The following is a 27,272-nucleotide window of genomic DNA, read 5'->3' as shown; positions in this document are numbered from 1 at the left end:
ATGTCTCAGAGACCAAGAGGTAAAAAACAGGAATCCTTGTGAAGGAGAAGCCTGGGGGTGCAGTGGAGGGCTGAAACTCTTGGGAATCCTTCTCACTGAACCTCTCCATCAAGTGTAGGGTGAAAGGGCAAAGTGTGGGAAGACAGCTGAGTGAGTGCAGTGGTCTCTGTGTCTCCTGCTGGTCCCAATCCACCCTCTCCTCAATTGCATGTCACCAGCTCCCAGCTCAGCCCTCTGGCTCCTGGCCCCCCCACTATTGCGATGGGCACCCCCTCTCCTCAGGGTGCTGCACAGTGACCTTTTCCAGGCCTTGCTGGGTGAGTAGTCCCAATTTTTTTTAAGGAACAGTGGTGGAAAGGGCTGGCCTGGGCCTATAGGGGCAATTACTGAACTTGGGGACCGGTTGGGAACCTGCAGATCATTTGGTCCAAGCAAGAGCTTCATGCAGGGGTCCTCCCCACAGTGTCCCTCCTCATTACCTGCCAGCTTTGGCTGGAGAAGCTCCTCCCTTACTAGACAGCAGGAGGCAAGGTGATGGCTGGGGTGGCCTAGGAGGTTGGGGGTGGGGAGGTAACTAAGTGTTGTTCCTGTGCAGACATCCTGGACTATTATGAGGCTTCCATCTCAGAGAGTCAGGTAAGGGGGCAAAACTGGGGGCCTAACTTCCTCCAGGAGAGGACAGGGCTGGAGGGTTGAGTGAAAGAATGCTGATATTGAACTGAGATTTGGGAACCCTGGGAACAAAATCCTAAATCAGGGGCACAGAGAATGCACTCTCCTGTCGTTGTCGAGCCCCTTTCCTTCATGCTTCCCTCCTCTTTGCCTGCCCCAATTCCAGGTACTGAAGAGTTTAGGATATAACTGTTTCTCAGGTTTCCTCTTGTGAATGTCGAGGGAGAACTAGGCCCCTGGGATTCCCTCCCTCCTAGCCCCTGCCATGGCCTCTCTCCCGTATCTAAACAATCATTGGTGCTCCCAGCCCAACGACGGGTGCCTCTTCCTCTAAGAAATGAAATCTAGCCTCATCGTGTCTGCTGTCATCCCTGGTGGCTGGCCAGGTCTCCATGTTTGCTTCAGGGCCTCTCCGCTTCTGCTTCCATCTCCTTTCCCATTATCCGGGTTCCTGCCAGCACTGAAGGAGTTAACTCTGCCAAGGCACCCCCCCATTCTGGCTCCTGGTTCCCTCCCTCCCTCCCCCTGCTTCCTCTCTCCTCCTCTCTCCCCTTCCCTCCTCTGGCTCCACGGCTCCCTCGGCCGCTGCCACCTCCAACCCCCCCCACCCCACTCCTCCCACCAAGGCCCCTAGCCCCTGCCCGGTAGGCAAGACACCCCCACCCCGGGGCTCCCCGAAATCCAGTTCCCCTCCCCCATCTCAGCTCATGCCCCAGCCCCCGAACTCTGGGGCTGCTAGCCCCCGGTGCCCCCGCCCCTCCTGAGAACCGGGGTGTGCTCCCCAAGTCCCCCCTCCATTAGGGACCCCCTTCTAGGGCCCCCTTCCCCTCCCTCCCACGCTCCCTTACCCTTTCCTTCTCCAACACCCTCTTTCCCCTCTCACCCCTCCCCCCATCCTGGCCACCCCTGCAAAAGTGGGGTGCGGAGGGGGGAGGGGTGAGAACCCGCGGAGGGGAGGAACGAAACTCCGATGAAGTCAGAGCCCCTTACCCGCTGCCGCGGCCAGGCCCCCCAACATGGACTGTCTCTGTATAGTGACAACCAAGGTAAGCATGATGGGGGGGGACTCTAAACTGGGAGGGGAGAATATGAGTTTGTGGGTAGAAATTAGGCAGGCCTAATCTGGGGCTGGAGCCCCTGGAGTGAGAGCATCAGAAGATGTATTTGGGGTCCTAATTTAGTTTTGGGGTTCACATTTGAGAAAACGCTGACTTTGGCCACAGGTGCCCCCTGGAGTCATCCCTTTGTACCTGTAGAGAGATGGAAAATTTGGGGTCCTCTGGTTTGGGGGATCTGGTGGTTTTGAGGTTCATCAGCCATGTCTAAGAGAGACTTATTTAAGGAGAAGCCTGGCTCAAATGGGAGTCCTGCTCGTGTCTGTTAGAAGATGGACTATATAGGGGGTTCCCCTTCCCCCGGGGGGACAAGCTGGCCTCCAGGTGCCCTGTTCAGTTTAAGGGGGCTTATGGCACAGAGGTAGAAGGTTATTGGTTGTGAGTGCCTGACCAGTCTGGGGGTGTCAGTTGGTGGGAAGGAGTGGGCCCTCAGGCTATAGAACCAGCATCTTCTGGTAGATATATTTTGGGGTGCTCTCTCAGTTAGAAGGAACTGTTAATTTAGGGTTCAATCATATGGAATGGAGAGAGTTAGGAGTTGTCAGAAGGCTGGGGCCTGACACAAGATCACCTGAGGGAATGGACCAGGTAAGGTTAGGATCTGGGGTCTCCCATGGGAGATGGGAGACAGAATGTTGCAGCAGCTGAGGTTGCCAGCTCCTGAGGGGGAGAATGAGGGGTTCTGGAAGAGAGGGGATTTGAGGAGGGGGCCCAAGTGGATGGTACAAAATTTGGGGATGGCCCAGGCAGGTGCCCAATGTAATCCTCTCCCTCCACACTTTACCCCTGGTTGAGAAATTGGGAGAAGAGTAAATGGAGGGGAATGTTCCTGTTACCTTAGCCACTTGGGATCAAGGTGGGGGAGAACACCCGTATTTAAGGTGACTGGGGTGAGAAGGAGTAGGAGGACAGGGCTGGCAGCAGTGAGGATCTATACCAGGGTGTTCCTGTGGTTGGAGTCTGGAAAGGGCAGAAGATAGATATTGGATGGGGAGCACATGCAAGCTCTTGGTGGATGCAGGATACCTAAGTCTTGGCTGTGAGACTCTGGGAATGGAAAGCTGGATTCCTGGTGTGTGGAAGGAGGCATGGGCTGGTAGCAGGCAGCTGGGAGTTGGGGGGTGGGACAGGAAGTGGGGGCCGGGGAGGCGGGGTCTGGGTGAGTCACAGGCTGGGGAGGGGGTTATATTTAGTGGGAACTGTAGCTTTTTAGGGGAGGGAGCTGAGGACACACATGTTCCCTGTCACAAACTCACACATGTGTGCACACATGCTTCGTGGGTGTGTGAGCATAGATGGAAGAAATTGGAGGCTGAGGACCTCTGGGTCTGGAGCCCCCACCCGCTCTCTAGGGCTACTTGCTTGTCCCTCTTTCTGTGATCTTTCTCCCACGCTGCTTGTCGGCACCCTCCTGTTCCCTGTGAGTTTCAGTAAATTTGGGGGCCTCTGTCTCTCTGGCCTGCTCTCCTTTAATGTCTTCTGGTCCTCATTTCCTCCTGTCTCCTCCCTTAGCCTGCCTCTTAGACTTAGGCTCCCTGGACAGGTGGACACAGAAAGCCAGTTGGAATGTGTGGGTTCTGCTTCCAACACGTGAGCACATATGTGAGTGAGGGTGAGGGGCTTGCCTGCACTGGCAGCTATTCTGGGAAGGGGTGCTTCTCCATCTCCCTTCCAGACTCCTACTTCTTCCCTGGAGCCCAGGATTGAATATCCCTGAAGAAAGGATCCTTGCACAGAGAGAATCATGCATTCGGGGTTTTACAGAGGCGTGGAGGAAGGCTGGCCACATTCCTGGGTCGGAAAACTTGTCAGTTGCGGGATGGCGGGGACTCCAACTCCCATAAGGCCTTGAGGCACAAGATCCCTCAATGTTAGAGGATTGCTGCCGTAGGACTGTTGGGAGTTGTGGTTCATTTCTATCCAGGGCAGTGAAGGGTAGCCCTGGAGGAACCAGCAGGGGGCACATGGCTCTTGTCGGGCCCCCTGCCCCGATACTGGGTGGGGTAGGGGGTGCACAGGTCGTTGAGCTTCCCAGCTCCGTTTGAGAATCGTCCATCTTCTCTTGCCTATATTTAGACTACTGCTGCGGTAATTTAAGGAACGTTTATTGAATGCCTAGCATCAGCGAGGCCTTGCGCTTTGTGCTAACTCTGCTTTTATAGCTACCACTTACTCTTACTCTGTGGCTGCGCCTCTCTCTGCAGGAGTCTCTCGATCTCTGAGCATCTCTTTCTCCCACTCCGCCCCCGTCCCTCCCCCTTCTCCCCGCACTGCCGCCGCCGTTGCCATGGTAACCGGCTACGACTGAAGTTGCGTGGCTGACTTGAGGGCCGGGCGAGGGTGGCGGAGGGCGGAGCAGAACTAGTGGGGTAGGTGGGAGGTGGGGAAAGACCAGGGAGTATTTGACCACCCAGAGGCGAAGCGGTTAATCCTTTCGGGTGGTCCTTATTGGGCAAAACTAAGACAACGGGGGCGGGGCAGTGTGGCCAATGGCCTCATTCATTGGCCGACAGGGGCGTGGCGAAGGGACAGTGTGAGTGAGGCCGGTAGAGCAAATGGGCGGGGAGTGAACGGGGGCGTGGTCTCCTGGTGGCAGGTGGGCGAGGTCTGATTTACTCTAGGTTGGCGGGCAACTGCCCTCGGAAAGGGGTGGGGCCTTAGTACTGGGTAACCTGACTGAGGGGAGGGAGGAGCTGACCTGGCAGGGGCGGAGCATGGTCCCATGTGCTATAATGAGACAGGGTGTGAGGGGCTCGTCTAAGTAACTGTGGGGCGCGGGGGGTCTTTGGAAAGGAGAATCCGTGGGTTGGGCGATCTGACGTCTCATTTTTCCTAAGATGGAGGCCTGTTCAGATTTCATCAGAGCACAACCTCCTACCTCGCTCCATGTTCCAAGGAGACGGTTGCTAGGCGACAGCAAAGTCCTTGATAGCTGCGTTGCTAGGCAACTGGGAAACGGAAAATGGAGGGAAAAAGGAAATGGGGTGGGGGAGGGTCCTAATGGGTCATAGCGCCTACTGGTGGAGAACTGTGGTTTTTCTATTCTAGAAGAAATTTCGAGTCCAATCTCTTCTGCACTGTTTTCTTTTGAGGATCCAAGCATTCTATCCATATATAAAACTAGGGCATTGAGGGTCATCTTGGGGGCGCATCTAACAGGCAACGATCAACAGGAAAGAGGAGGCATAGGCGAGATTCTAGGGAAGTCCGTCCTCTCTGCCTTGTGTGAGCATTTCAGAGAAGCAGATTTGAGACCGCTCACTGGGCTTTAAGGGTTGGAAAGGTGGGCGTTCAATGGGAGAATGTTGGGAAGAGATACTTTCAGGTCCAGTTGTTTGGGAGAAAATGGAAGCCTCTGAAGAGAATGTAGGCAGTCGGACTGGGGTGTTCTGGAAGATTTGTCGGTCACTGCAAATTGCAGGCCGTGTCTTACTTTAGTGAATATTTTTTGAGGCTGGGGTGTGGGACAGATTGATATATTTGGAAGCAATATTCCAATGCAGTTGGAATTCGGAATCATGGAAGGGATGTCGAGATGTAGGGAGAGCATTCAGAAAAGGATATATTGTATGAAATTGTGGGGTAAAGAAAAGGGATTGGTAAATATCACTTAATTTAAGGGTTTGGGAATAAATTGAAGAATTGCAATTTAATTCGGAGAGTCAGCTTTAAAGTACATTAAGTATTCCCTAAAATTGGAGTCTGGTGGTATTGGGGACTGGTATATTAGAAAGTCATGACTATTTCATTAGATTCGGCGATTTGTACAGGGGACACCAAACAAATTTGAAGACTGCTTTTTTGGATGTTTACATTAGAACCAGGTTCGGGAACCTATGGCTCGCGAGCCAGATGTGGCTCTTTTGATGGCTGCATCTGGCTCGCAGACAAATCTTTATTAAAAAAAAAAATAGGCCTGACCTGTGGTGGCACAGTGGATAAAGCGTCGACCTGGAAATGCTGAGGTCGCCTGTTCGAAACCCTGGGCTTGCCTGGTCAAGGCACATATGGGAGTTGATGCTTCCAGCTCCTCCCCCTGTCTCTCTCTCCCCTCTCTCTCTCTGTCTCTCTCTCTCCCTCTCTCTCTCCTCTCTAAAATGAATAAATAAAATAAAATAAATAAAAATAAAAAAATAACGTTAAAAATATAAAACAGCCTGACCAGGTGGTGGCACAGTGGATAGAGCGTCAGACCGGGATGCAGAAGACCCAGGTTCGAGACCCCGAGGTCGCCAGCTTGAGCGAGGGCTCATCTGGTTTGAGCAAAAGGTCACCAGCTTGAGCCCAACGTTGCTGGCTCAAGCAAGGGGTTACTTGGTCTGCTGAAGGCCCATGGTCAAGGCACATTAAAATATATATATATAGGCCCTGGCCGGTTGGCTCAGTGGTAGAGCATCAGCCTGGTGTGCGGAAGTCCCGGGTTCGATTCCCAGCCAGGGCACATAGGAGAGGCGCCCATCTGCTTCTCCACCCCTCCCCCTCTCCTTCCTCTCTGTCTCTCTCTTCCCCTCCGGCAGCCAAGGCTCCATTGGAGCAAACATGGCCCGGGTGCTGGGGATGGCTCCATAGCCTCTGCCTCAGGCGCTAGAGTGGCTCTGGTTGCAACAGAGTGATGCCCCGGATGAGCAGAGCATCGCCCCCTGGTGGGCGTGCCGGGTGGATCCCGGTCGGGCACATGCGGGAGTCTGTCTCTCCCCATTTCCAGCTTCAGAAAAATACAAAAAAAAAAAAAAAAATATATATATATATATATATATATATATATATATAAAAAACATTCTCAAAAAAACCCCCACCATTCTCATGTATTACAATCCATTCATTTCCTACTGCTCATGTTCATGGTTGTGGGTGTGGCTGGAGCCAATCACAGCTGTCCTCCAGGACAACACCAAATTTTTATTGGATAATGCATAATGTATACGGGTCATTGTATGGCTTTCATGGAATTACTTTTTAAAATATGTGGCGTTCGGCCCTGGCCGGTTGGTTCAGTGGTAGAGCGTCGGCCTGGCGTGCAGAAGTCCCGGGTTCAATTCCCGGCCAGGGCACATAGGAGAAGCGCCCATTTGCTTCTCCACCACCCCCTCCTTCCTCTCTGTCTCTCTCTTCCCCTCCCGCAGCCAAGGCTCCATTGGAGCAAAGATGGCCCGGGCGCTGGGGATGGCTCCTTGGCCTCTGCCCCAGGCGCTAGAGTGGCTCTGGTCCCGGCAGAGGGACGCCCCGGAGGGGCAGAGCATCGCCCCCTGGTGGGCGTGCTGGGTGGATCCCGGTCGGGCGCATGCGGGAGTCTGTCTGACTGTCTCTCCCGGTTTCCAGCTTCAGAAAAATACAAAAAAAAAAAAAAAAATAATAATAATAAAATATATGTGGCGTTCATGATCTCAGCCAGAAAGGCTCCCGACCCCTGCATTAGACCCCTGCGGAGGACCCAGGTTCGAGACCCCAAGGTCACCAGCTTGAGCGTGGGCTCATCTGGTTTGAGCAAAGGCTCACCAGCTTGGACCCAAGGTCACTGGCTTGAGCAAGGGGTTACTCGGTCTGCTGAAGGCCCACGGTCAAGGCATATATGAGAAAGCAATCAATGAACAACTAAGGTGTTGCAACGAAAAACTGATGATTGATGCTTCTCATCTCTCTCCGTTCCTGTCTGTCCCTGTCTATCCCTCTCTCTGACTCTATGTCTCTGTAAAAAAATAAAAAAGATCTCTGTTACTAGATGTAGGGATAGATATGATTTTTTTCCTTTTTTTCAAAAAAAATTAATAATTTTTATTATTGATTTTAGAGAGAAAGGGGGGCGGGAGAGAAACAGGAACATTGATCTGTTCCTGTATGTGCTCTGACCAGGATTCGAACCAGAAAACTCTGTACTTCAGGACAAGGCTCTAACCAACCAAGCTATCCATCCAGGGCAGATATGATTTTAAAGGGGATAATTTAAGGGGAAGATTAATTTGAGGGCACGACAAGGATCTGTGATCCTTAAACTCTTGAAAAGCATTGTCTGGCTATCAGATGGGACTGACTCAACTGCTGGTTAGAACAAGAGATGTCTTTGCATCTGACGGAAGCTGTCAACATTAACAACCTTTGGGGATGTGGGGGAATGGGCTTAGGGGAGACAGTTTAGAACCCTTGGGGGTCCTGAAGTGAGAGAAGTGCTGCTTTCTTCCCTGCACCCTGGGAGTCCAGTAGTGCTGAGCGCTCTGGTGAGGTTTGGGAATAGTTAGGGGCCTGGTGATTTTAGCTGTGGTTGATAAAGTAGAACAAGGGGGGCCCGTGAGAACCACAGCCATCAATTGGTAAATTTCCAGTGTCTCTATTTGTAGAGGGGTCGGAATAGGAGTAGACTGTGGAAGGTGAAGTCCACAAGAAACAGCTGGAACTAGGAAAGTTGATGGCCAAGAGGGTCTCCCCTCACCCTCTCTCTCCCATCATGACGCTCTCCCGCACTGCGCAGGCGCCTCCTCCCCCCCCCTCGGGCCGCAGCCTCCCGTTGCCGCTGCTGCCGCAGCCCCCGCCCCTCTGCCCCTCCCCCTCCCCAACCCCGGAACCCTTGCTCTCCCACCCACCCCTCCCCTCAGCCCCCCTCCCCTTCTCCATGTCGGCTCGGAACAGATTCGCCTCCATGTGTCTCTGCGTGGTACGTGCCGCGGTACGGGCTCTGGCCCCGCTCCCCTCTTCCCGGACCCTCCAGATCTCAGGGTGCAAGCTTCAAGCCTGTCGCCGTTCCTTCTGCTTGGCGCGGGGTCGCTGGGTTGCAATGTCTCGCGGACAGGCGCAATGGGGCACCCCTCTTACCATCATCCACTTTTCACTCACACCCCTCTATTTTGGGGATGCAAGCCTCGCTCCCAGGTTATTTTGTGCAGATGGGGCTACAGTGAGGAGGGGACCAAGGGGAGGAGGAATAGTATTGACCCCCCAAACCTTTTACTTGTCTTATGAGCTAATATGTTGGGGGTTCAGACTTGGTCCCTATAGCATTCGAGCTGTCGCGGCTCCAGGCCCTGAGTCCCAGTAGGGTAAAAGAGGGGATCCTCCTTTCCCGCCTGTTCTGCTTTAGTTGTCCTGTAGGACTGAGAGGTACTGGTCCCAACCCCCTCCTCCCAGTTTCCAGTTTCAGAATTACTCTTCTCTGTCCCCCACCCCCACCCCTTGCTACTATACATGTACTTTGAAATTTTCCAAGGGCTGAACATAGGCCCTACCTCCTTCAGCCACACTCTGGGAACGTTGTACCCTTTTCTGGTTCCTATTTCCATCACATAGTGGTCACATCGCCTCCCAATCCCCGGAAAACTTTTCCTTAATTCTGGACCCCTCGACCCCCATGGGGGTGGGGCAGGGGAGAGTGTCTGCAGTCTCACTGTGATAATTTACCTTCATTTCCTCTCTAGAATAAACAATGAAATGTCCCTTCCCATGTTTCCATTTTCTTTATGTGCACCTGACATTTCATCATTAGATTCAGAAATTTTCTCTGGGAGATGGGGTGAAGGTGGAGGAAGGTTGGACTCCAACCCTCTCCCAGACTCCGCACCTTGAAGCTGCAAGCCTTGGCCCCACCTCTCTTATCTGGGAATTGGAGGCCTTGTGAAGTGAGGGAGGAGAGTGGCCTGCCCCCCCTAGTCCCGGGGCACTGCCCACCAGCTCTTGCACTGTCCAGGCTGAAGACCACCTATTCAGGATGTGGAATGAACAGCCTCTTTCAGTTCGTTGAGTTGTTATCCAAGATGGCCCAGCCTTTGAGGAAGGCTGTTTAGCGGATACTCCCCCTCCTTTTGCTTCTGCTTTTTGTGCCCATGGTATTGAAACCTGGAGCTCAGGATGCTACTCTTCACATCTGTGGGTCAGAAAAAGAGTGTATCATCTTGAGCCCGTTTTCCTTCTTTTTTTTTTTTTTACGGAGACAGAGAGTCAGAGAGAGGGATAGATAGGGACAGACAGGAACAGAGAGAGATGAGAAGCATCAATTATCAGTTTTTCTTTGCGACACCTTAGTTCATTGATTGTTTTCTTTTTTTATTTTTTTTATTTTATTTTTTTTTCTGAAGCTGGAAACGGAGAGAGCCAGTCAGACAGACTCCCGCATGCGCCCGACCGACCAGGATCCACCCGGCACGCCCACCAGGGGCTACACTCTGCCCACCAGGGGGCGATGCTCTGCCCCTCCGGGGGCGTCGCTCTGCCGTGACCAGAGCCACTCTAGCGCCTGGGGCAGAGGCCAAGGAGCCATCCCCAGCACCTGGGCCATCTTTGCTCCAATGGAGCCTTGGCTGCGGGAGAGGAAGAGAGAGACAGAGAGGAAGGAGGGGGGGGTGGAGAAGCAAATGGGCGCTTCTCCTATGTGCCCTGGCCGGGAATCGAACCCGGGTCCCCTGCACGCCAGGCCGACGCTCTACCGCTGAGCCAACCGGCCAGGGCTGATTGTTTTCTTATATGTGCCTTGACCGTGGGCCTTCAGCAGACCGAGTAACCCCTTGCTGGAGCCAGTGACCTTGGGTCCAAGCTGGTGAGCTTTTGCTCAAACCAGATGAGCCCATGCTCAAGCTGGTGATCTCGGGGTCTTGAACATGGGTCTTCCGCATCCCAGTCTGACGCTCTATCCACTGTGCACCGCCTGGTCAGGCTGTGTTCCTTCTTTAAGGCTCGTCATATGTATCAAGGTACTTCTTGATGCTAGTTGTCAGTGTCCTCGGTTTGAGACTTCATTTCCCTCCCTCCATTCTCCTACCGCACCCTGAGCTACAGCCAAAACCGAGTTACAGCCTCAGCCTTGGTTTATTATCCTCACAAATTTCAGAATCATATTCTCCTGTCAGGAGTCGACTTTGATATACTTCCTTCAGGTGGATCTTGCAACTGTTGCCCTCCAGATGTTGGGGTACTTTCAGCTTCTCAGACACTTTTTGAGAGGGAAATTCTCTTTTTACCCCACGTGTCCTGGGGAGTGTATTCTGTCTTCCCCAGTCCCCAAGGAAGCCCCGCATAGACACCCCTGAGCCTGGGGTTGGGGACGGTCTGCTGCTGGGGAGCCAGCTCCGGAGGAGGGCAGATGTGGTAGGGTGCAGGCAGGATTGCTGCCCTTCGCTGCCCTGCCATCTCTACCTGCCCTTTTCCTCAATCTGGCCCCCAGCTAATCTCATTTACTGGTGTCCCTATTAAGCCAGCACAGAGCCCTTGAGACAGCAGGTGGTTAGTTGAGAAGGGAGTCAGGGGTGATGATGGGTCTTTTACTCCAAAGGCCAGAGGAAGACCAGGATTTCGCCCTCAGGCTCAGCACGCTTCCCTCTTCCTTGTCAGGAACCTGGAACCTGACACCTCTTCCTTCCCCTTTTCTGAGCACCCCCCCCCTCCTTTCTCTCCCACCCCCTTCTAGCACATCCGATTAGCTGGCTGGGCTGTGGGTATGTGTTGGGGTGGGGCTGGACTCTTGGGGCCCCTCTGCTGACTACTTGGCAACCAGCAGGGCCTTTGGAGAAACGTATTGGGGGTTTAGCTCTGTCCTGCCTGGGGGGCTGAGACAAAGGATTTGCTAGTTGAAGGGCCTGACTGCAGTCCCTGCCTTGGGTATGGAAGGTACTGGAAAGCCAGTCTTATGAGGTAAAGGCTGCAGTGGAGAGACTAAGGCAAGGAGGGTGGGGTGGTGGTCGGATGGAATGGAGACCAGGAGCGGCAACTGGAGTTGGGAGGAGAGTGGTTACAATGTAGGGAGTGGAGTTAGGGTCCTCAGGTGAGTGAAATGGAGATGATGAGAGAAGGAGAGAATTTGGGGATGGATGTAGAGAATGTGGGTACCACTTTCAGAGGAGGTGGAGCTCTGAAAGGATGGATGGACTTACTGCGAAGGCCTGGGAAAGGGGTGATGTGATGAAACAGGCCAGGGGAGGGAGTGTGCTGGGGAGAAGGCTGGGGTCTTGGGATGGGCGGAGGAGGAGTTGGGGAGTATGGCCAGGATTTAGGAAGAGATGAGAGGTGCCAAGGCCTTGGCAGGAGAGGGGGTGTGGGTAGGGTGGAGAGAGAGGAACCAATGGGCTGGAGGGGCGGGCGGGAGGAACTGGTCAGGCTCTAGGGTCTCCTGCACTACACTGGGGGAAGAGCTGGCAACATGGAGCCTAAGGCACTGGATCTGCCCCAGTGACACTTCCGTCCCTGTCCCCAGAAATACCGCTACCAAGATGAAGACACACCCCCTCTGGAGCACAGCCCGGCCCACCTCCCCAACCAGGTAAACGCCCCCGAGCTGGTGCAGGTGGCGGAGAGGAACTTGTCCCACCTCGAGGCCGTCCACGGGGTCGTGGGCCACGCCCACCTCTCCCCCCTCCAGGTAGGAGACTCAGGCAGCCCTTCCCCAGTGCGGCGGGCCCCAGCCCTCGGAACCTTGGAGCTGCAACCACCCCCAAGGGCTGGTAGGGCGATAGAAGAGCCAAGAGCCGTCGGTGAGGGGAGGCTGGGACAGGGGCTTGGGCTCCTGGGGCTTGGGGGAGAGGGCTTTTGAGGGGCTAAAAACACCTTGTTCCTACAGAGAAGAAACAGAGGCCAGGCAAGTGAGAGCAGGTATAGAGCTCAAAGCCAGGATGGGGGTGTGTCTGCCTGTGTGTCTATGTGCACGTGTTTTGGGATGCGTGCGGGCGCTCACCAAGCCCAGGCCTCCTTCATTCCTTCACATTTCCTACCTGGTTCTGTTTTCTGTGTCAGAGCTCCATTCAGAGCTTCTGCTCCCTCATTTGCTCTTGTCCCTTCCTGGCCTCCTCCCTCCATCTCCCAGCTCTGGGCCTGGCTCTCCCTGGCCCCCCAGTCTACAGCTCTTTCCATCTCTCAGGCCTGCGACTGCTAGTTGTAGGGCTTTCTGCCTCTGTTTCCCGCCCCAGCCTTGTTCTGCTCCTAGCCTTCCTCCCCTCCTCGCTGCCCGCCCCTCCCTGCTGGCTGGCTGGCTGGCTCTTGATGCTGTCTCTCTCTTCCTCCCACGCACTCTGCTCCCTCTCCCTGATCCCAGCTCAGGCCCTCTGTGGCCAGCGCAGTCCTCCTCATCAGTCAGCCAGCTCCGCCTCCCACCGCTCCCCCCCCCCCCACTCACCACGTCACTGTTTATCACTTCTCTCCTGTTCTCCCCTGCCTCCTTCTCTCATCTATCCTCTTGGGCTCTCACCTCTGCCTAGGTTTTCTTCTCTACCCTGTCTGTCCCCCATTATTATTTCCGACCACCTGTTTCCCCTTCTCCTCTGTGCTCATCTCTGATTTTCCTTCTCTAGTCCCGGGGAGGCCTTGTTTCTGAGACCTTCCATTCTCCAGGCTCCTTTCCGTCGTCTTCCCAGCCAGTCTCCTCTTCTGGGAGAACAGGATGGGGAGGAATGAAGAGCACCAGGCAAGCTGCGAGAACGAGAATGAGGGGGCCATTGTGGGGTCAGGGCTAGGTTCTCAGGGTCTTGGGGAAGGGGTGGCTGCTGACAATGCACCAGGATGATGGATGGTGGCGAGGAGGTTTCTGAGCCCAGGGATGAGAAGGGAGGGGGGCAGGGAGGGGGCAGCAGCAGGTTCTGGGGCGAGAAGGTGGTGGCTGGTGGGAGAGGAGTTGGAGGGAGCAAGACCATTCTCTGTCGTATAACAAAATGGAGAGACAACAGAAGGTAAGAGGTCCTGTGGAAGGGGACAGACTGGGGTGAGACTGAAATCAGGAAACAGGTTGAGCTAATTGAAAGGAAGGAAAGTAAGGCCCTGGGGATGGAGAGATGGTGCAGAATATTCCTGAGAAACTCTGGGGGCTGCAAGGTGTGAAGGAAGGGAGACTGGAGGTGGTTTGTTTGTTTGTTTTTTGAGAGCAAGACAGGAACGTGGAGCTACTCCTGAATGTACCCTGACCAGGGAACCGAACCAGCAACATCGCGCTCCAGGACGATGCTCCAGTGTTATCCAGCCAGGGCTGAACTTTTATTGGTTTTCAGAGAGACAAAGAGAAGAAGAGAGAGAGGGGGGAGGGGGAAGGGAAGCATTTGTTGTTTTACTCACTCGTGAATTTTTGGTTGCTCCTGTATGTGATCTGAGAGGGCATCGAACCTGCAACCTTGTTGTTTTGGGACAACATTCTTAACCGACTGTGCTAATCAGCTAGGGCCTAGAGATGCCTTTTTTTTTTTTTTTTTTAGATGGAACCATCGTCCATGGGTGCAAGAAGATGAGAGGAGGGAGGCTTGAGAGGTGGCAGTTGGTCCAGTGCTAGGGATTGCTGCAGTCAGTGCTCAGGAAGCAGAGGGGAGTGGAAGGAGAGAGCTGGAGGCCTAAGTGTGTGTGTGGGAGGTCTTAGGACGAGGCCTAAGATGGCAGACAGGAGAGGCCCGGGTTTCAGAGGAGATGGGGAATGGGTTGAGCAGGAAGTATTGTGACTTGGGGATAGAATCTTGAGGGTTTGAGGATGAGGTAAGAAAGAGGGGTGCTGATCTTTCTTAGGAATCAGAAATCAGGACAGGGGACAAGGACAGGAGACTAATAAGGGTTGGGGCTGGAGGGTGGATTGGGACTGGGAAGCAAATGGAGAATGAAGCCTGGGGTTGGAAGATGGAGACTGAAGGGTGGGGCAGGGATGTGGATGGAGGCCGTGGGAGGGGATAGAGAGGGATGAAGGATGGAAGGTTCTAGCATGGGGGTGGGGATTGAGGATAGGCCACAGTATGGAGGGTGGACATGCAGATGAGATTTTGGTGTCAGTGGCTGTTGGTTTGGTAACAGCATTTGCTGAGATGTGCAGGGTCAGAGGATGATGTTAATAGGTTTATGAATATGAAATCTATCAGAGGGCTTGAAAACGATAATGTGTCGTATTTGGAAACAGCAGGAGAGAGGAGAGACCCCTTTGGAGGGGAAGAAAGAGGGGCCTGGGGAATCTGCGAAGAATGCCTCGCGCTTGGTAGGCCCTACACAAATATTTGTTTAAGGAGGTGTTAGGTTGGGGACACGGGAAGGAGGCTCTGGGCAGCCTCTTCCCGTTGCCTTGGAGATATGGCTTCTGTTGCCCTGGCAATTGGGGAAGCCCCTAGGACTGGACTAAAGCTGTCCCCGCCCCTGAATCTAGAGACCCTGCTGTTTAGAGGCCACTGACGTCAGGGGCTTGGGCAGACCTTAGTTTAACTCTTTTTTTAATGAAGTGTGGGTGTGGGGGCGGGTGGAGGGGATAGATGAGAGGGTAGTACCCGGATGTCTTTCACCACTTCCCCTCCTGATGTTTTTTGCACTGCGTAGTGTGAGGGGCATAGTGGAGGGAGGAAGAGAGGTTATTCTGAATGCGTTGTTTCTACAAACCTACATAGCCTGGACTTCTCTCTTCTTTAGGCCTGGCTAATGGGGGGCTGGGGGAAGGGGACTCAGGTCCCAGGATAGGAGAGGCAGGGCTAGCTGATCCCTTCTGCGTTGGGGAGTTTGGCCGCCTCTAGGCCACGCCCCTCCTCCCTCCTGTTGTCCTGACAACGGGCCTTGGCTGGGCGTAGATACTCTTGCTAGGCAACAGGGTCCCTAGAGGGAAAGGTGGATTAGATAGATGATTGGCAGCCGAAAGGGAGGGAAGGGCCTGCATCTGGAGGAATCTCGGGTTCCTGTGGCTGAGAGTTTAGGGCAAATGTGTGTAAAGGTGAGGAGTAAATCTTAAGGGAGGGTTATGAAAGTATCAGGGTGTATGTGGGCATATAGGGACAGGGATGTGGGACAGGAAGAGGGTAGCAGGACCCGGTGGACTTAAGCTCTGGGGTTTATGAGTGTAGCACGTAAGGCATGTAACACTCTGTGGTGTTACATCCGGTGAGAAGCTCCCCCCAGCCAGCTCCCCTTCCCCCTACTCTTTACCATCTGCTGCCCCAGTCTGGCTGTCTCTCCCTTCTGGCTTCTCAAACATCTCCTTCTACATGGAGGGGGCCTGGGCTGGGCAGAGCCAAGTCTGTGCACGTGTGTGTGTGTGTGTGTGTGTGTGTGTGTGTGTGTGTGTAATATGGATTGAGGCTGGGTCCTTGAGGGTCCTGAAGGGCAGCAGAGAAGGCTTGCTTAACGGGCTGAAAGATTGGCCAGGCTGGTGGGACTCCTAATTATGGACTACTTCTGGAGCCAAGGCTCAGGGAGCTTTCTCTCTCCTTTTCTGCCCTCACAGGCCAATTCTCCCCCTGTGATTGTCAACACAGACACTCTAGAAGCCCCAGGATATGTGAGTTGTTTAGACTTTGGGGCCATTGCAGAAGGAAGGAGGGAGAGGGGGATCTGCTGGGTTCCAGCAGTAGGGGAGAGGTCAGTTCTTAGGTAGGAATGTCTGTCTCACTGTTTCTGTGGTTTTGGTCCGTGCTGGAGTTGCAGGTGAACGGGACCGAGGGGGAAATGGAATACGAGGAGATCACACTGGAAAGGGTGAGCAAGCTCCTCCGTCTGAGGTCCCCTTGCTCCGTGTCTGTGCTTCTCTGCGTACCCATGTTTTCAGGTGGCCAGCCTTTTAACCCTGCCGTCCCTTCCTGCTCTGGTCACGGCTTCCCAGTCCATTCTCCTTCCCACTCACTTTGCCAAGAGTGTGAAGTGAGGGGAGCTGACCTTCTTCTCCTCCTGCTCAGGGTAACTCAGGTCTGGGCTTCAGCATCGCAGGTGGCACTGACAACCCACACATTGGTGACGACCCATCTATTTTCATCACCAAGATCATTCCTGGTGGGGCTGCAGCCCAGGATGGCCGCCTCAGGTGGGGAGAGAGGACAGGGGTTAGGATACCAGCCACCTCAAAAGGGAGGGCCAGGGCAGCAGAAAGCTCCTGGCTCAGACCCACCTTGCTGTCCTCAGGGTCAATGACAGCATCTTGTTTGTAAATGAAGTGGATGTGCGGGAAGTGACCCACTCAGCTGCGGTGGAAGCCCTCAAGGAGGCAGGCTCCATTGTCCGCCTCTACGTCATGCGCAGGAAGCCCCCAGCTGAGAAACTTATGGAGATCAAGCTCATCAAGGGGCCTAAAGGTAGATCATGTCACCACCCCTGCATTGACTGTCCCCTACTCAAGGCCTGCTTCCCAGGCATCTACCTCTGCCTCTCTCTCCATCTAGGTCTTGGCTTTAGCATCGCAGGGGGCGTAGGGAACCAGCATATTCCTGGAGATAACAGCATCTATGTAACCAAGATTATCGAAGGAGGTGCCGCCCACAAAGACGGGAGGTTGCAGATTGGAGACAAGATTTTGGCGGTGAGTATCCCCATTACTTTTCTAGCTCACACGTGGATGGCCCGGAGCAGACCCAGGCTTCTTTATCAGTTCCTTCCCAGTGTCTTTTCCTGAGGCTGTTTCTGGCTCTGTCTGAGCTCTGCTTCCCTTGACCCCAGGTCAACAGTGTGGGGCTGGAGGACGTCATGCATGAGGATGCTGTGGCAGCCCTGAAGAACACGTATGATGTTGTCTACCTAAAGGTGGCCAAGCCCAGCAATGCCTACCTGAGTGACAGCTATGCTCCCCCAGACATCACAACCTGTGAGAGTCCTCCAAACCCAGAGCTGCCCATGACCCATCCCTTTTACCCCCATGACATTCCCATTGACTTCCTGTTCAGATGCTTCCGGTGTAATAGCTACAACCTCTGCCACTTCCTGTGGTTGGAGAATAGATGGAAAATTGGTTACCATGGAGGAACTAGAAAGTACTGTCAAAAGTTTCTCCACCTGAAGGCACAAGGCCATAATGGTTTTATGGCTAATTTTATCAAATCCTCAAGGAGGGACTGGATTATTCTTATGCTTTCTCTGAGTATGGGAAAAGATGAAAAGTTTCACATTTCACTTTTGTAAGGGCAGTTCAAATGATCACAAGATAAGGTAAAAGAAAGCATAGGCCAATTTTACTTCTGAATAGAGATGTAAAAGTTTATAATTAAAGTAGGTGCAGGTCCTGGCCGGTTGGCTCAGCGGTAGAGCGTCGGCCTAGCGTGCGGAGGACCCGGGTTCGATTCCCGGCCAGGGCACACAGGAGAAGCGCCCATTTGCTTCTCCACCCCTCCGCCGCACTTTCCTCTCTGTCTCTCTCTTCCCCTCCCGCAGCCAAGGCTCCACTGGAGCAAAGATGGCCCGGGCGCTGGGGATGGCTCCTCGGCCTCTGCCCCAGGCGCTAGAGTGGCTCTGGTCGCAATATGGCGACGCCCAGGATGGGCAGAGCATCGCCCCCTGGTGGGCAGAGCGCCGCCCCATGGTGGGCGTGCCGGGTGGATCCCAGTCGGGCGCATGTGGGAGTCTGTCTGACTGTCTCTGTTTCCAGCTTCAGAAAAATGGAAAAAAAAAAAAAAATGTTTAAAGTAGGTGCAAACCAGACACAGTAGCATAAAGGGAATAACATTGTCACAAAATAGGGTTTGTTTCAGAAAACTAAAGGTAATATTAGTAAACCTCTGAATTTGATTCCTTGTCTTAAAAAGTTTAGGGAGGAAAACTGTAAGGTCATTTCAAATAGATGAAGGAAAGGTAGTTGATGAAATTCAACATCTGTTTTCAGATGGGAACTTAGTAAACTAGAAACAGAGGAATTTTCCTTAATGTAGTGAAGAGTAGTTATCAGAAACCAACAATAAGCATTTCCTAACAATAATATCTTAGTAGAGTGTCCACTCAGTTAGTAACTAGGCAGGGACGTCTCCTGTTACTGCTGTTACTCTACATTGCTTGACGGTAGCATTTCCCAATATTGATACTCTTGACATTTTGCACTTGATATGTTTTTGTTGTGGGGGTTTGTTTTGCACGTTGTAGGATGTTTAACAGCATTCCTGGCCTCCATCAGATGACAGTGGTAGCCCCCCCCCCCATCAGTCAGAACAACCAAAAATGCCTTTAGACATTGCCAAATGTACCCTGGGAGGCAAATTAGCCTGCTTGAGAAGCCCTTATTTGTAAATTATAATACTGTCTATTCATTTTAAAATCTAAGTGAGTTAACTGAAAAACTTAGAAATAATATGGAGGCTAAGAATGTGGCTATAACCTGACCTGTGGTGGCGCAGTGGATGAGGCATCGACCTGGAACACTGAGGTTGACGGTTCAAAACCCTGGGCTTACCTGGTCAAGGCACATATGGGAGTTGATGCTTTCTGTTCCTCCCCACCCCTCTGTGTCCTCTCTAAAAATGAATAAATAAGTTAAACGAGAAAAAAAAAGAATGTGGCCATAAGTAAGGTAAATGACAAGAGTTAGTAACTTCCCAGCAATAAGAAAATATAATGGGTGCCTGGCCAGTAGTGGTGCAATGGATAGAGCCTCGACCTGGGACACTGAGGTCCCAGGTTTGAAACCCCACGGTTGCTGGCTTAAGTGTGGGCTTGTTAGGCTTGAGCACAGCCGAACATGGATTGATATGATGCCATGGTCGCTAGCTTGAACCCAAAGGTAGCTGACTTGAAGCCCAAGGTTACCGGCTTGAGCACCGCCCCTGCCCCCATCAAGGCACATATGAGAAGCAATTAATGAACAACTAAAGTGACACAACTACAAGTTGATGCTTCTCATCTCTCTCCCTTCCTATCTCTTTAAAATATACATATATATATTGAGTAAAAAGGTTCCTTTCACCATAGGAAAACAATCTATAAAATTCTTATATAGCCCTGGCCGGTTGGCTCAGTGGTAGAGCGTCGGCCTGGCGTGTGGAAGTCCCAGGTTCGATTCCCGGCCAGGGCACACAGGAGAAGCGCCCATCTGCTTCTCCACCCCTCCCCCTCTCCTTCCTCTCTGTCTCTCTCTTCCCCTCCCGCAGCCGAGGCTCCATTGGAGCAAAGTTTGCCCTGGCACTGAAGATGGCTCTGTGGCCTCTGCCTCAGGCGCTAGAATGGCTCTGATTGCGGCAGAGCGATGCCCCAAGATGGGCAGAGCATCGCCCCCTGGTGGGCATGCCAGGTGGATCCTGGTTGGGCGCATGCAGGAGTCTGACTGCCTCCCCGTTTCCAACTTCGGAAAAATACAAAAAAAAAATCTTAGAAATATGAACTTGACAAGAATTATGTAGGATTTATATGAAGAAAATTAGTACACTTTACTGAATGAAATAAAAGAAGACTGCAAGAAATGGAGAGTCCCACCATGTTTCCAGATGGAAAAACTTAATATGTTAAAGATCTCAACCCTTTCTAAATTAATCTATACATTTTATGCAACCCTAACCCGAATTTTAATGTCTCCCCCCCTCTCACTTTCCCTGGAAACTTGGCAAGTTGATTCTAAAATTCAACCAGAAATATACATTTGGGAGAATAGCTAAGATTTCTTTTAGAAAAGAATAATGAAGCATGGCTGATCCTACCAAATAGGAAATCATATTGTAAAACTATATTGAAATCATGTGGTAGTATTTCTAAATCCCATAACCTATGAAAAGGATCATTGGCTCCTTGGAGAAAAGGCCAATTCCAAGTCTTGAATTGGAATGTAGAAAATGAATTCATAACATTTTTTATACTAGAAAGCAAGGGAGATATCTAAGACTGCTAGGGTCATGTCAAAGACACAGGAGCCAGCCTGACCAGGTGGTGGCGCAGTGGATAGAGCATCAGACTGGGATGTGGAGGACCCAGGTTCAAGACCTCAAGGTTGCCAGCTTGAGCGCGGGGCTCATCTGGTTTGAGCAAGGCTCACCAGCTTGGACCCAAGGTCGCTGGCTCGAGAAGGGGTTACTCGGTCTGCTGTAGCCCCATGGTCAAGGCACATATGAGAAAGCAATCAATGAACAACTAACGTGTCGCAAGGAAAAACTGATGATTGATGCTTCTCATCTATCTCCATTCCTGTCTGTTGCTCTCTGTCCCTGTAAAAAAACAAACATAAAAACACAGGAGCCAAATTGAAGGAGCTTCTACGGTCATTCAACTAAAGCTCATTGAATGTGTTAAAATCCATGAGATCACAATGGTTCTTCCAAATATTTGGGTACCTTTGGAGGAGGCTAGGGAACCCATTTGTTCAGAAAACTGGCAAATAAAGGGGAAAAGTCAAACATTTAATCTCCCCTTTTTGTACCAACTGCACCTTAGAGTAACCAAATGGTTGATGTGGGAAAGTTCTTTTTTATTTATTTATTTATTTTAGGTATTATTTATTTATTTTATATATAGAGAGAAGGGGGGTAGGAGCAGAAAGCATCAACTCCCATATGTGCCCTGACCAGGGAAACCCAGGGTTTCCAACCGGCAACCTCAGCATTGCAAGTCGACACTTTACCCACTGTGCCACCGCAGGTCAGGTGGAAAGTTTTTTTAAAAAGATTTTATTTATCTTAGAGGAGAGAGAGAAAGGCAGGGTTGGGGGAGGAACAGGAAGCATCAACTTGCAGTTGCTTTGCGCATATGCTTTAACCTGGCAAGCTCAGGGTCTCAAACCGGCAACTCAGCGTTCCAGGTTGACACTTCATCCACTGAGCCACCACAGGCCAGGTGGGAAATTCTTCTTTATAGAAGAATTCCTACTAATAAATACTCCTCCCTTAATAAAGAAAAATGTAGAGTATCGCCATTTTGCTGTCGCCAATGATATATTAGAACCAGGAAGTGATCATCAGTAGCTGTTAAAACTCTCAGGTGAAAGGCTGACAGCCCCTGAGATGACCAATTAGTCTTACTAACAAAAAGATGACTAGACATGATGCATCGGTAATGATGCAGTAGAAAGGACATAGCACCATGTATGAGTATTCTTGCTAAAAATTGAACTTGAATCCAAGTCTCTAGTATGAATTATAGTTTATAGGAGATACAAGACAGGAACACCTGTTAACACCACAGGGATGCAAGCAGTGATTTCCCTATTAGAATTTCCCGTTAGACGAACAATCTTGTTCTTTTTTAAAATGGATGGCCAAGAGAAAAAAGAAGAGAGAAATTTCATAGATTATAGGATTTTACAACCAAAAGAAAACCCCAAAAGCCTGGAATTACTATTCCCCTTGGTCTCATCATCCTGGCATACCCAGGACATGTAACCTCAAATTCATTATCCACTAGCTGAACCATCCCCTGACATCCCCTGTGTATTCCTGCCCCGACATTGCTGTTAACTGATTCCCAACCACCTTAGTATCTCTGATAGGATCACTTCCCCTTCACCTGAGTCTGGCTCCCCTGGGTCCCTATGGAGAAGGTGGGATGGTGGATGCTGTCTCCCTCCATGCGTTTCCATGTCATCCTTTATTCCACGTCTTCCTTAAGCTTATTCCCAGCACCTGGACAATGAGATCAGTCACAGCAGCTACCTGGGCACTGACTACCCCACAGCCATGACCCCCACTTCTCCGCGTCGCTACTCTCCTGTGGCCAAGGACCTGCTGGGGGAGGAAGACATTCCCCGAGAACCCAGGCGGATTGTCATTCACCGAGGCTCCACAGGCCTGGGCTTCAACATCGTTGGGGGCGAGGATGGTGAAGGCATCTTCATCTCTTTCATCCTGGCTGGGGGCCCTGCGGACCTCAGTGGGGAGCTGCGGAAGGGGGACCAGATCCTCTCGGTGAGAGAAGGCCAGCCCCTGCCCACACCACCCCCTCCCCTCAGGGCAGGGCCCAGGTCTCTTGGGCAGGGGCTTGGGTAGGCTGGAGCTGGGTCCTCATCTCCAGTGACCCAGCCTCTCCCCTCCCTCTAGGTCAATGGTGTTGACCTCCGCAGTGCCAGCCATGAACAGGCTGCCATTGCCCTGAAGAATGCCGGTCAGACCGTCACGATCATCGCTCAGTATAAACCGGAAGGTACCAGGCCTAAAGTTCCTCCCCTTGTGCGCTAAGATGGTCCTCAGGACTCTGTCTCTTCAGCTCTGGCTTCAATGGGGGCAGAGGGAGGGCGACAGCAGTACTGTATAGGGCCAGGGCTTAGGAAACTTCTTGTCCCTCCTTAGAATACAGCCGATTTGAGGCCAAGATTCACGATCTTCGGGAACAGCTCATGAACAGCAGCCTGGGCTCAGGGACTGCCTCCCTGCGAAGCAACCCCAAAAGGGGTTTCTATATCAGGTTGGGTGCTTCCTGGCTGGGCTCCTCTTCATTCTGTGACCCCACCACCACCAACTCATCCCCTAAATCCTGGGAGCTCCCTCTCCCCAAACAGTCTTGACACTCAGCTGGTGCTCATGGGCTCAGCTGCAGAGTAGCATTTTGAAATTCTCCCTGTCAATTGGAAAACAGCCTCAGCCTTAAGTATCCTTATCGCCTTCTAGCCCCTGGTTACCCTAGCACCCTGGCACTGTGGGAATGCCCTTAGCAGCTGTGCTGTGCTGTTGATCCCTGACCCGGAACCTCTGAGCTGGGTCTCAGGGCTGCTGGAGTCCTCAGCCACGCTCTGACTGATGACCGTCTGCCCTCTAGGGCCCTGTTTGACTACGACAAGACCAAGGACTGCGGCTTCCTGAGCCAGGCCCTCAGCTTCCGCTTTGGGGACGTGCTGCATGTCATTGACGCCAGCGATGAGGAGTGGTGGCAGGCGCGGCGGGTGCACTCGGACAGCGAGACTGACGACATCGGCTTTATCCCCAGCAAACGGCGGTGAGGCTCCCGGGGCCTTCGACCTTCCTGCCATTGGCACCTGATCTCCCAAGTCCCCCAGGGTGGGCAGCCAGCAGGGCTTGGGTCTGCCCTCTGACTTCTTGGGGACCTGCTGGTCCTCCTGGCACCATAAGTCACTCATGCCTTTGAGGAAAATGTCTCATTTGGGAGCACAGGGACCCAGGGACTGCTGGGAAATAGTGTCATCAGCTGGTCTACTGGGTAAGGGCTATAGGGTCCCTCACTGGACATTTCCCTGTCCCCCTCCCTCCCTCCATATTTCCTGTAGGGTTGAGCGACGGGAGTGGTCAAGGTTAAAGGCCAAGGTAGGTGAAGATGGGGTGAACTTGGGTGGAAGAGTCAGGGATTCATGGGGTGAACTCAACCAACTGCATGGTCTGCTCTTTCTTCCTAGGATTGGGGCTCCAGCTCCGGATCACAGGGTAGGCAGGGTCTGTTTGGGAAGGCCTGGGGTGAGAGGGGCGGAGCTTCTCTTGATATGCCCAGGAAGGCTCAGGGGCCCTGGCGTCCCCTGCCTCAGAGCCCCTCACAGGTGCCCTTTCTCTCACTAGGTCGGGAAGACTCGGTTCTGAGCTATGAGACGGTGACGCAGATGGAAGGTGAGCCCTGCCCCCTGCCTCGGCCCCGCCCCTCCGGCCCCCGGGCTCCGTTCTCCTCTTGAACCAGCTCTCTCCTCAGTGCACTATGCTCGTCCAATCATCATCCTGGGGCCCACCAAGGACCGCGCCAATGACGATCTTCTCTCTGAGTTTCCTGACAAGTTTGGATCCTGTGTTCCCCGTGAGTGCCCGGCCTGGGATGCGGGTGGGAGGGACGGCGAGGCCCTTGGGTAGGAGGTGGGGACAGAGCCTCTTTTGGGCACTGGGGTGCAGGAGGACACTGGGATTCCCAGAGAAGGGGCGCTTGTCAGCTGCTCTCCTGTTCCATGCGTCTCGCCATTCCAGGCCAGAGACAGAGGGTGCTGGGAAGGTGGTTTTGTCTCGCTCAGTCTTGGTCGCCCCAGCAGCACCTTCCACGGAAGGACCAGCTGCGCACTTTGTGGGGCTGACATAGGCAGCTTTGGAGTTAGAGGGATGGTGGTTAGATCTTTGGGGGGCGGGGTGACTTCCTGGCAGATACTACACGGCCCAAGCGGGAGTATGAGATAGATGGCCGGGATTACCACTTTGTGTCGTCCCGGGAAAAAATGGAGAAGGACATTCAAGCGCACAAGTTCATTGAGGCCGGCCAGTACAACAGCCACCTGTATGGAACCAGTGTGCAGTCTGTGCGAGAGGTGGCAGAACAGGTAGGACCCGGCGGGCACCTCGTCCTCTTCCTCCTCCCTTCTCCCCACCCCATGGCCTTCCTCCAGCTCTCTCTAACTCTTTCTCTCTCTGTCTCTTTCCCTGCTGGGTCTCCACTCCACCCCTCCACCTCCACCTCCTCCTCCTCTTGGGCAACTCTGTCTGACCGGCTGCATTCTTGTGCCCCGCTCCCCTGCTGCCTCCTTTGCTTCCTGACCCCAAACTCGGCATTGCCATCTGGCCCCTCTCCCCTCCCTCCCCTCCTCTCCCCTCGCCTGCCCTTCCCACCCCTTTGCCCCATTTCTCCTCTCTTCCTGTGGCCTTGCCCTTGGTGGTTTGGCTTCCCCCACCTCGGTCTCCCCCCTTCTGCCTGACTCCCCTTTGGCCCTGTCCCCTCCTCCTGCCTGTCCCTGGGGTCTCCACCTCCCTCCCCTACTGCTGTGCCACCTCCTTCCCCGCTGCCCCTACCCTGCCCTCTCTCCCTCCATGGATCCTTTCTCCATCTGCCTCTCCTCCCTCCCATCTGTCTCTCTTGTTCCTTCCATCTGTCTGTCCTCTGTCTGTCCTCCCCTCCCTCCTCCCTCTATCCTACTTCCTTTCTCCTTTTCCTTTGTGTTCTCTGGCCTCATCTGCCCTTCCGGCCTTCCCTGCTCCATTCGGTTCTGCCCCTCACACCATGCTCTGCCTCTTCCTTTGGCCCCCTCCCTGCCTGTTCCTCACCCACCTTCATCGTTCCAATCCCCTTCTCTTGTGCTGGCCCCTTCCCTTTTCTCTCTGTCTTTCACTCTGTCCATACCCCCTTCCCACCTTGACTCTGCCAACGTGTCTTTTGACATCCATGTCACTTCCCTTTTGGCCAACCTCCTGTTCCCTGCCTCTCCATGTACTGTGTCCTGTCCTGGTACCTCTGTCTATCCCTTCCCACCACCTGCTGGTCCCCCTCCGCCCACGCTGCCTGCCCCCAGGGGAAGCACTGCATCCTTGATGTCTCAGCCAATGCTGTGCGGCGGCTGCAGGCGGCCCACCTGCACCCTATCGCCATCTTCATCCGCCCCCGCTCCCTGGAGAATGTGCTGTGAGTATGGTCCCAGGGGGCCTCCCCTCCACTCCCCCACACCTGTGGTCCTGGCCATCAGAAGGCCTCTGTGTTGAACTCTCTGCCCTCACAACCCTGGGAAGTGGCTCCAGCAGCCCTTGAAGGGGATGTGCAGAGAGAGCTGGGACCCAGAGGATGCAGGAAATCTCGGGCCTCTCCCCCCTTCTTCCTTGGGCTAGGCAGGACTACAACTCCCAGCAGCCTCTGGGGCACACACCTGCTGGGGTGAGCCAGGGCCTCCAGGGCTGTTGGGAGTTAGAGTCTGAATTTCTTCACTTGGGCTGAAGGCTGGCGTGGCCATACACGGCTGGGTTGGTTGTGGGTTAGGTGGGGTCATCTGTGGCCCTAGAGGATATTGGGAATAATTTTTTTTGCTTCGTGCTCCATGTAAGAAAGTACTGTTTGCAATTTAACATTCCTGGATGGAGGAAGTAAAAAGCAGCGTGGGTGGGACCACCCTCAGGTCTGTATTTCTCTCACTCTCCACAGAGAGATTAATAAGCGGATCACAGAGGAGCAAGCCCGCAAAGCCTTTGACAGAGCCACCAAGCTGGAGCAGGAATTCACTGAGTGCTTCTCAGGTGAGGCTGCAGCCAGCCTGTTCCCAGCACACGATGTGCCTTTGCTCAGGTTCAAAACAGGAAAATAAGGTAGCAGTGGAGTGGGAGAGGGACGTGGAGCCCACTGGGTAGAAGGCTTAGAAAGATGTGCCGCTTTGGGTAGATGCAACCCCCTGGCTTGTAGCTTAGAGAATGAGAAAAGGTGCCCCTTCTCGAGGCTGTTGCCACCCCCCTGGCCAGGCATCGGCCTCACTCCCTGTTCCACCCCACCCCCAGCCATCGTGGAGGGCGACAGCTTTGAGGAGATCTACCACAAGGTGAAGCGCGTCATCGAGGACCTCTCAGGCCCCTATATCTGGGTCCCAGCCCGAGAGAGACTGTGATTCCTGCCCTGGCTTGGCCTGGATTCGCCCTGCCTCTATCACCTGGGCCCCGGGTCTGGATTGAACTGCCCAAGCCCCTCGCACTCCCCAGCCTCCCTCCCACCCCTTCTTATTTATTTCCTTTTTACCTGGATCCAGCCCATTGGAGGGGGGACACTCCTCTGCATGTATCCCCGCACCCCAGATCTGGGCTCCTGAACCCCAGGAAGCTGGGGTCTGGGGTGGCCAGCGCCTTGTCCTGGCCCCTTGCTCCTTAGGACCCTTGCCCCTGCCCGCCCCCAACGCACACATGAACCCAGTGGGGGCCACCCCTCCCCCATCTCCTCCCACACACACATTCCAGAAGTCAGGCTTCCCCACAAGGAGCTCCCACAAGGATGCAGGGCCGCAGGCCTCCGCTTTCTCCTGAGGCAGGGTCTGCAGTCACCCTGCCCACATCATAACTCCCCATGTCCCTTGATTTCTCATTTAGTTTTTCCATATTTTTTTTCTCAAAGGTGGTTTTTGGGGGGATCAGTGGGGGACTCCACTGTGGGCCCCTGCTTTCCACATGCCCCCCACTTTTTTCTTTGCCAGTTTGCATGAGTGGAAGGTCTAACTGTGGCTTTTTTTTTCCCCTGGGATTTTTTTTG

General features: G+C 53.3%; 1 protein-coding gene across 8 annotated transcripts; it reads left to right on the top strand.

The window, feature by feature from the left end:
• On the top strand, positions 1 to 27,272 carry DLG4 (discs large MAGUK scaffold protein 4). Of its 8 annotated transcripts, none has more exons than XM_066364697.1 (22): positions 1 to 19; positions 219 to 317; positions 596 to 636; positions 11,956 to 12,021; positions 15,922 to 15,975; positions 16,122 to 16,172; positions 16,370 to 16,494; positions 16,593 to 16,762; positions 16,850 to 16,986; positions 17,124 to 17,268; positions 21,975 to 22,270; positions 22,403 to 22,505; positions 22,652 to 22,766; positions 23,118 to 23,294; positions 23,584 to 23,620; positions 23,710 to 23,737; positions 23,867 to 23,914; positions 23,994 to 24,095; positions 24,431 to 24,603; positions 25,567 to 25,676; positions 26,187 to 26,278; positions 26,534 to 27,272. In XM_066364697.1, exons 1-22 carry the CDS (start codon positions 1 to 3, stop codon positions 26,638 to 26,640), a joined length of 2,295 nt encoding a protein of 764 aa, XP_066220794.1. In that variant the 3' UTR covers positions 26,641 to 27,272. The 8 variants fall into 8 exon arrangements, with proteins under 8 accessions (XP_066220794.1, XP_066220793.1, XP_066220799.1 ...); XM_066364696.1 differs by having other exon boundaries at positions 11,956 to 12,120; XM_066364702.1 differs by lacking the exons at positions 1 to 19; positions 219 to 317; positions 596 to 636 and adding an exon at positions 1,293 to 1,718 and having other exon boundaries at positions 15,922 to 15,976; positions 16,114 to 16,172.

The sequence above is a fragment of the Saccopteryx leptura genome, chromosome 2 (assembly GCF_036850995.1).
Source record: "Saccopteryx leptura isolate mSacLep1 chromosome 2, mSacLep1_pri_phased_curated, whole genome shotgun sequence".
Lineage (NCBI taxonomy): Eukaryota > Metazoa > Chordata > Mammalia > Chiroptera > Emballonuridae > Saccopteryx > Saccopteryx leptura.
This window is presented reverse-complemented; position numbering and strand designations above follow the sequence as displayed.

Coding starts and splice junctions, on each gene's coding strand:
- DLG4 (XM_066364696.1), top strand. Junction 16,987..17,123: donor TTGGAGACAAGATTTTGGCG/GTGAGTATCCCC, acceptor CCTTGACCCCAG/GTCAACAGTGTGGGGCTGGA. Junction 24,604..25,566: donor TGCGAGAGGTGGCAGAACAG/GTAGGACCCGGC, acceptor GCCTGCCCCCAG/GGGAAGCACTGCATCCTTGA.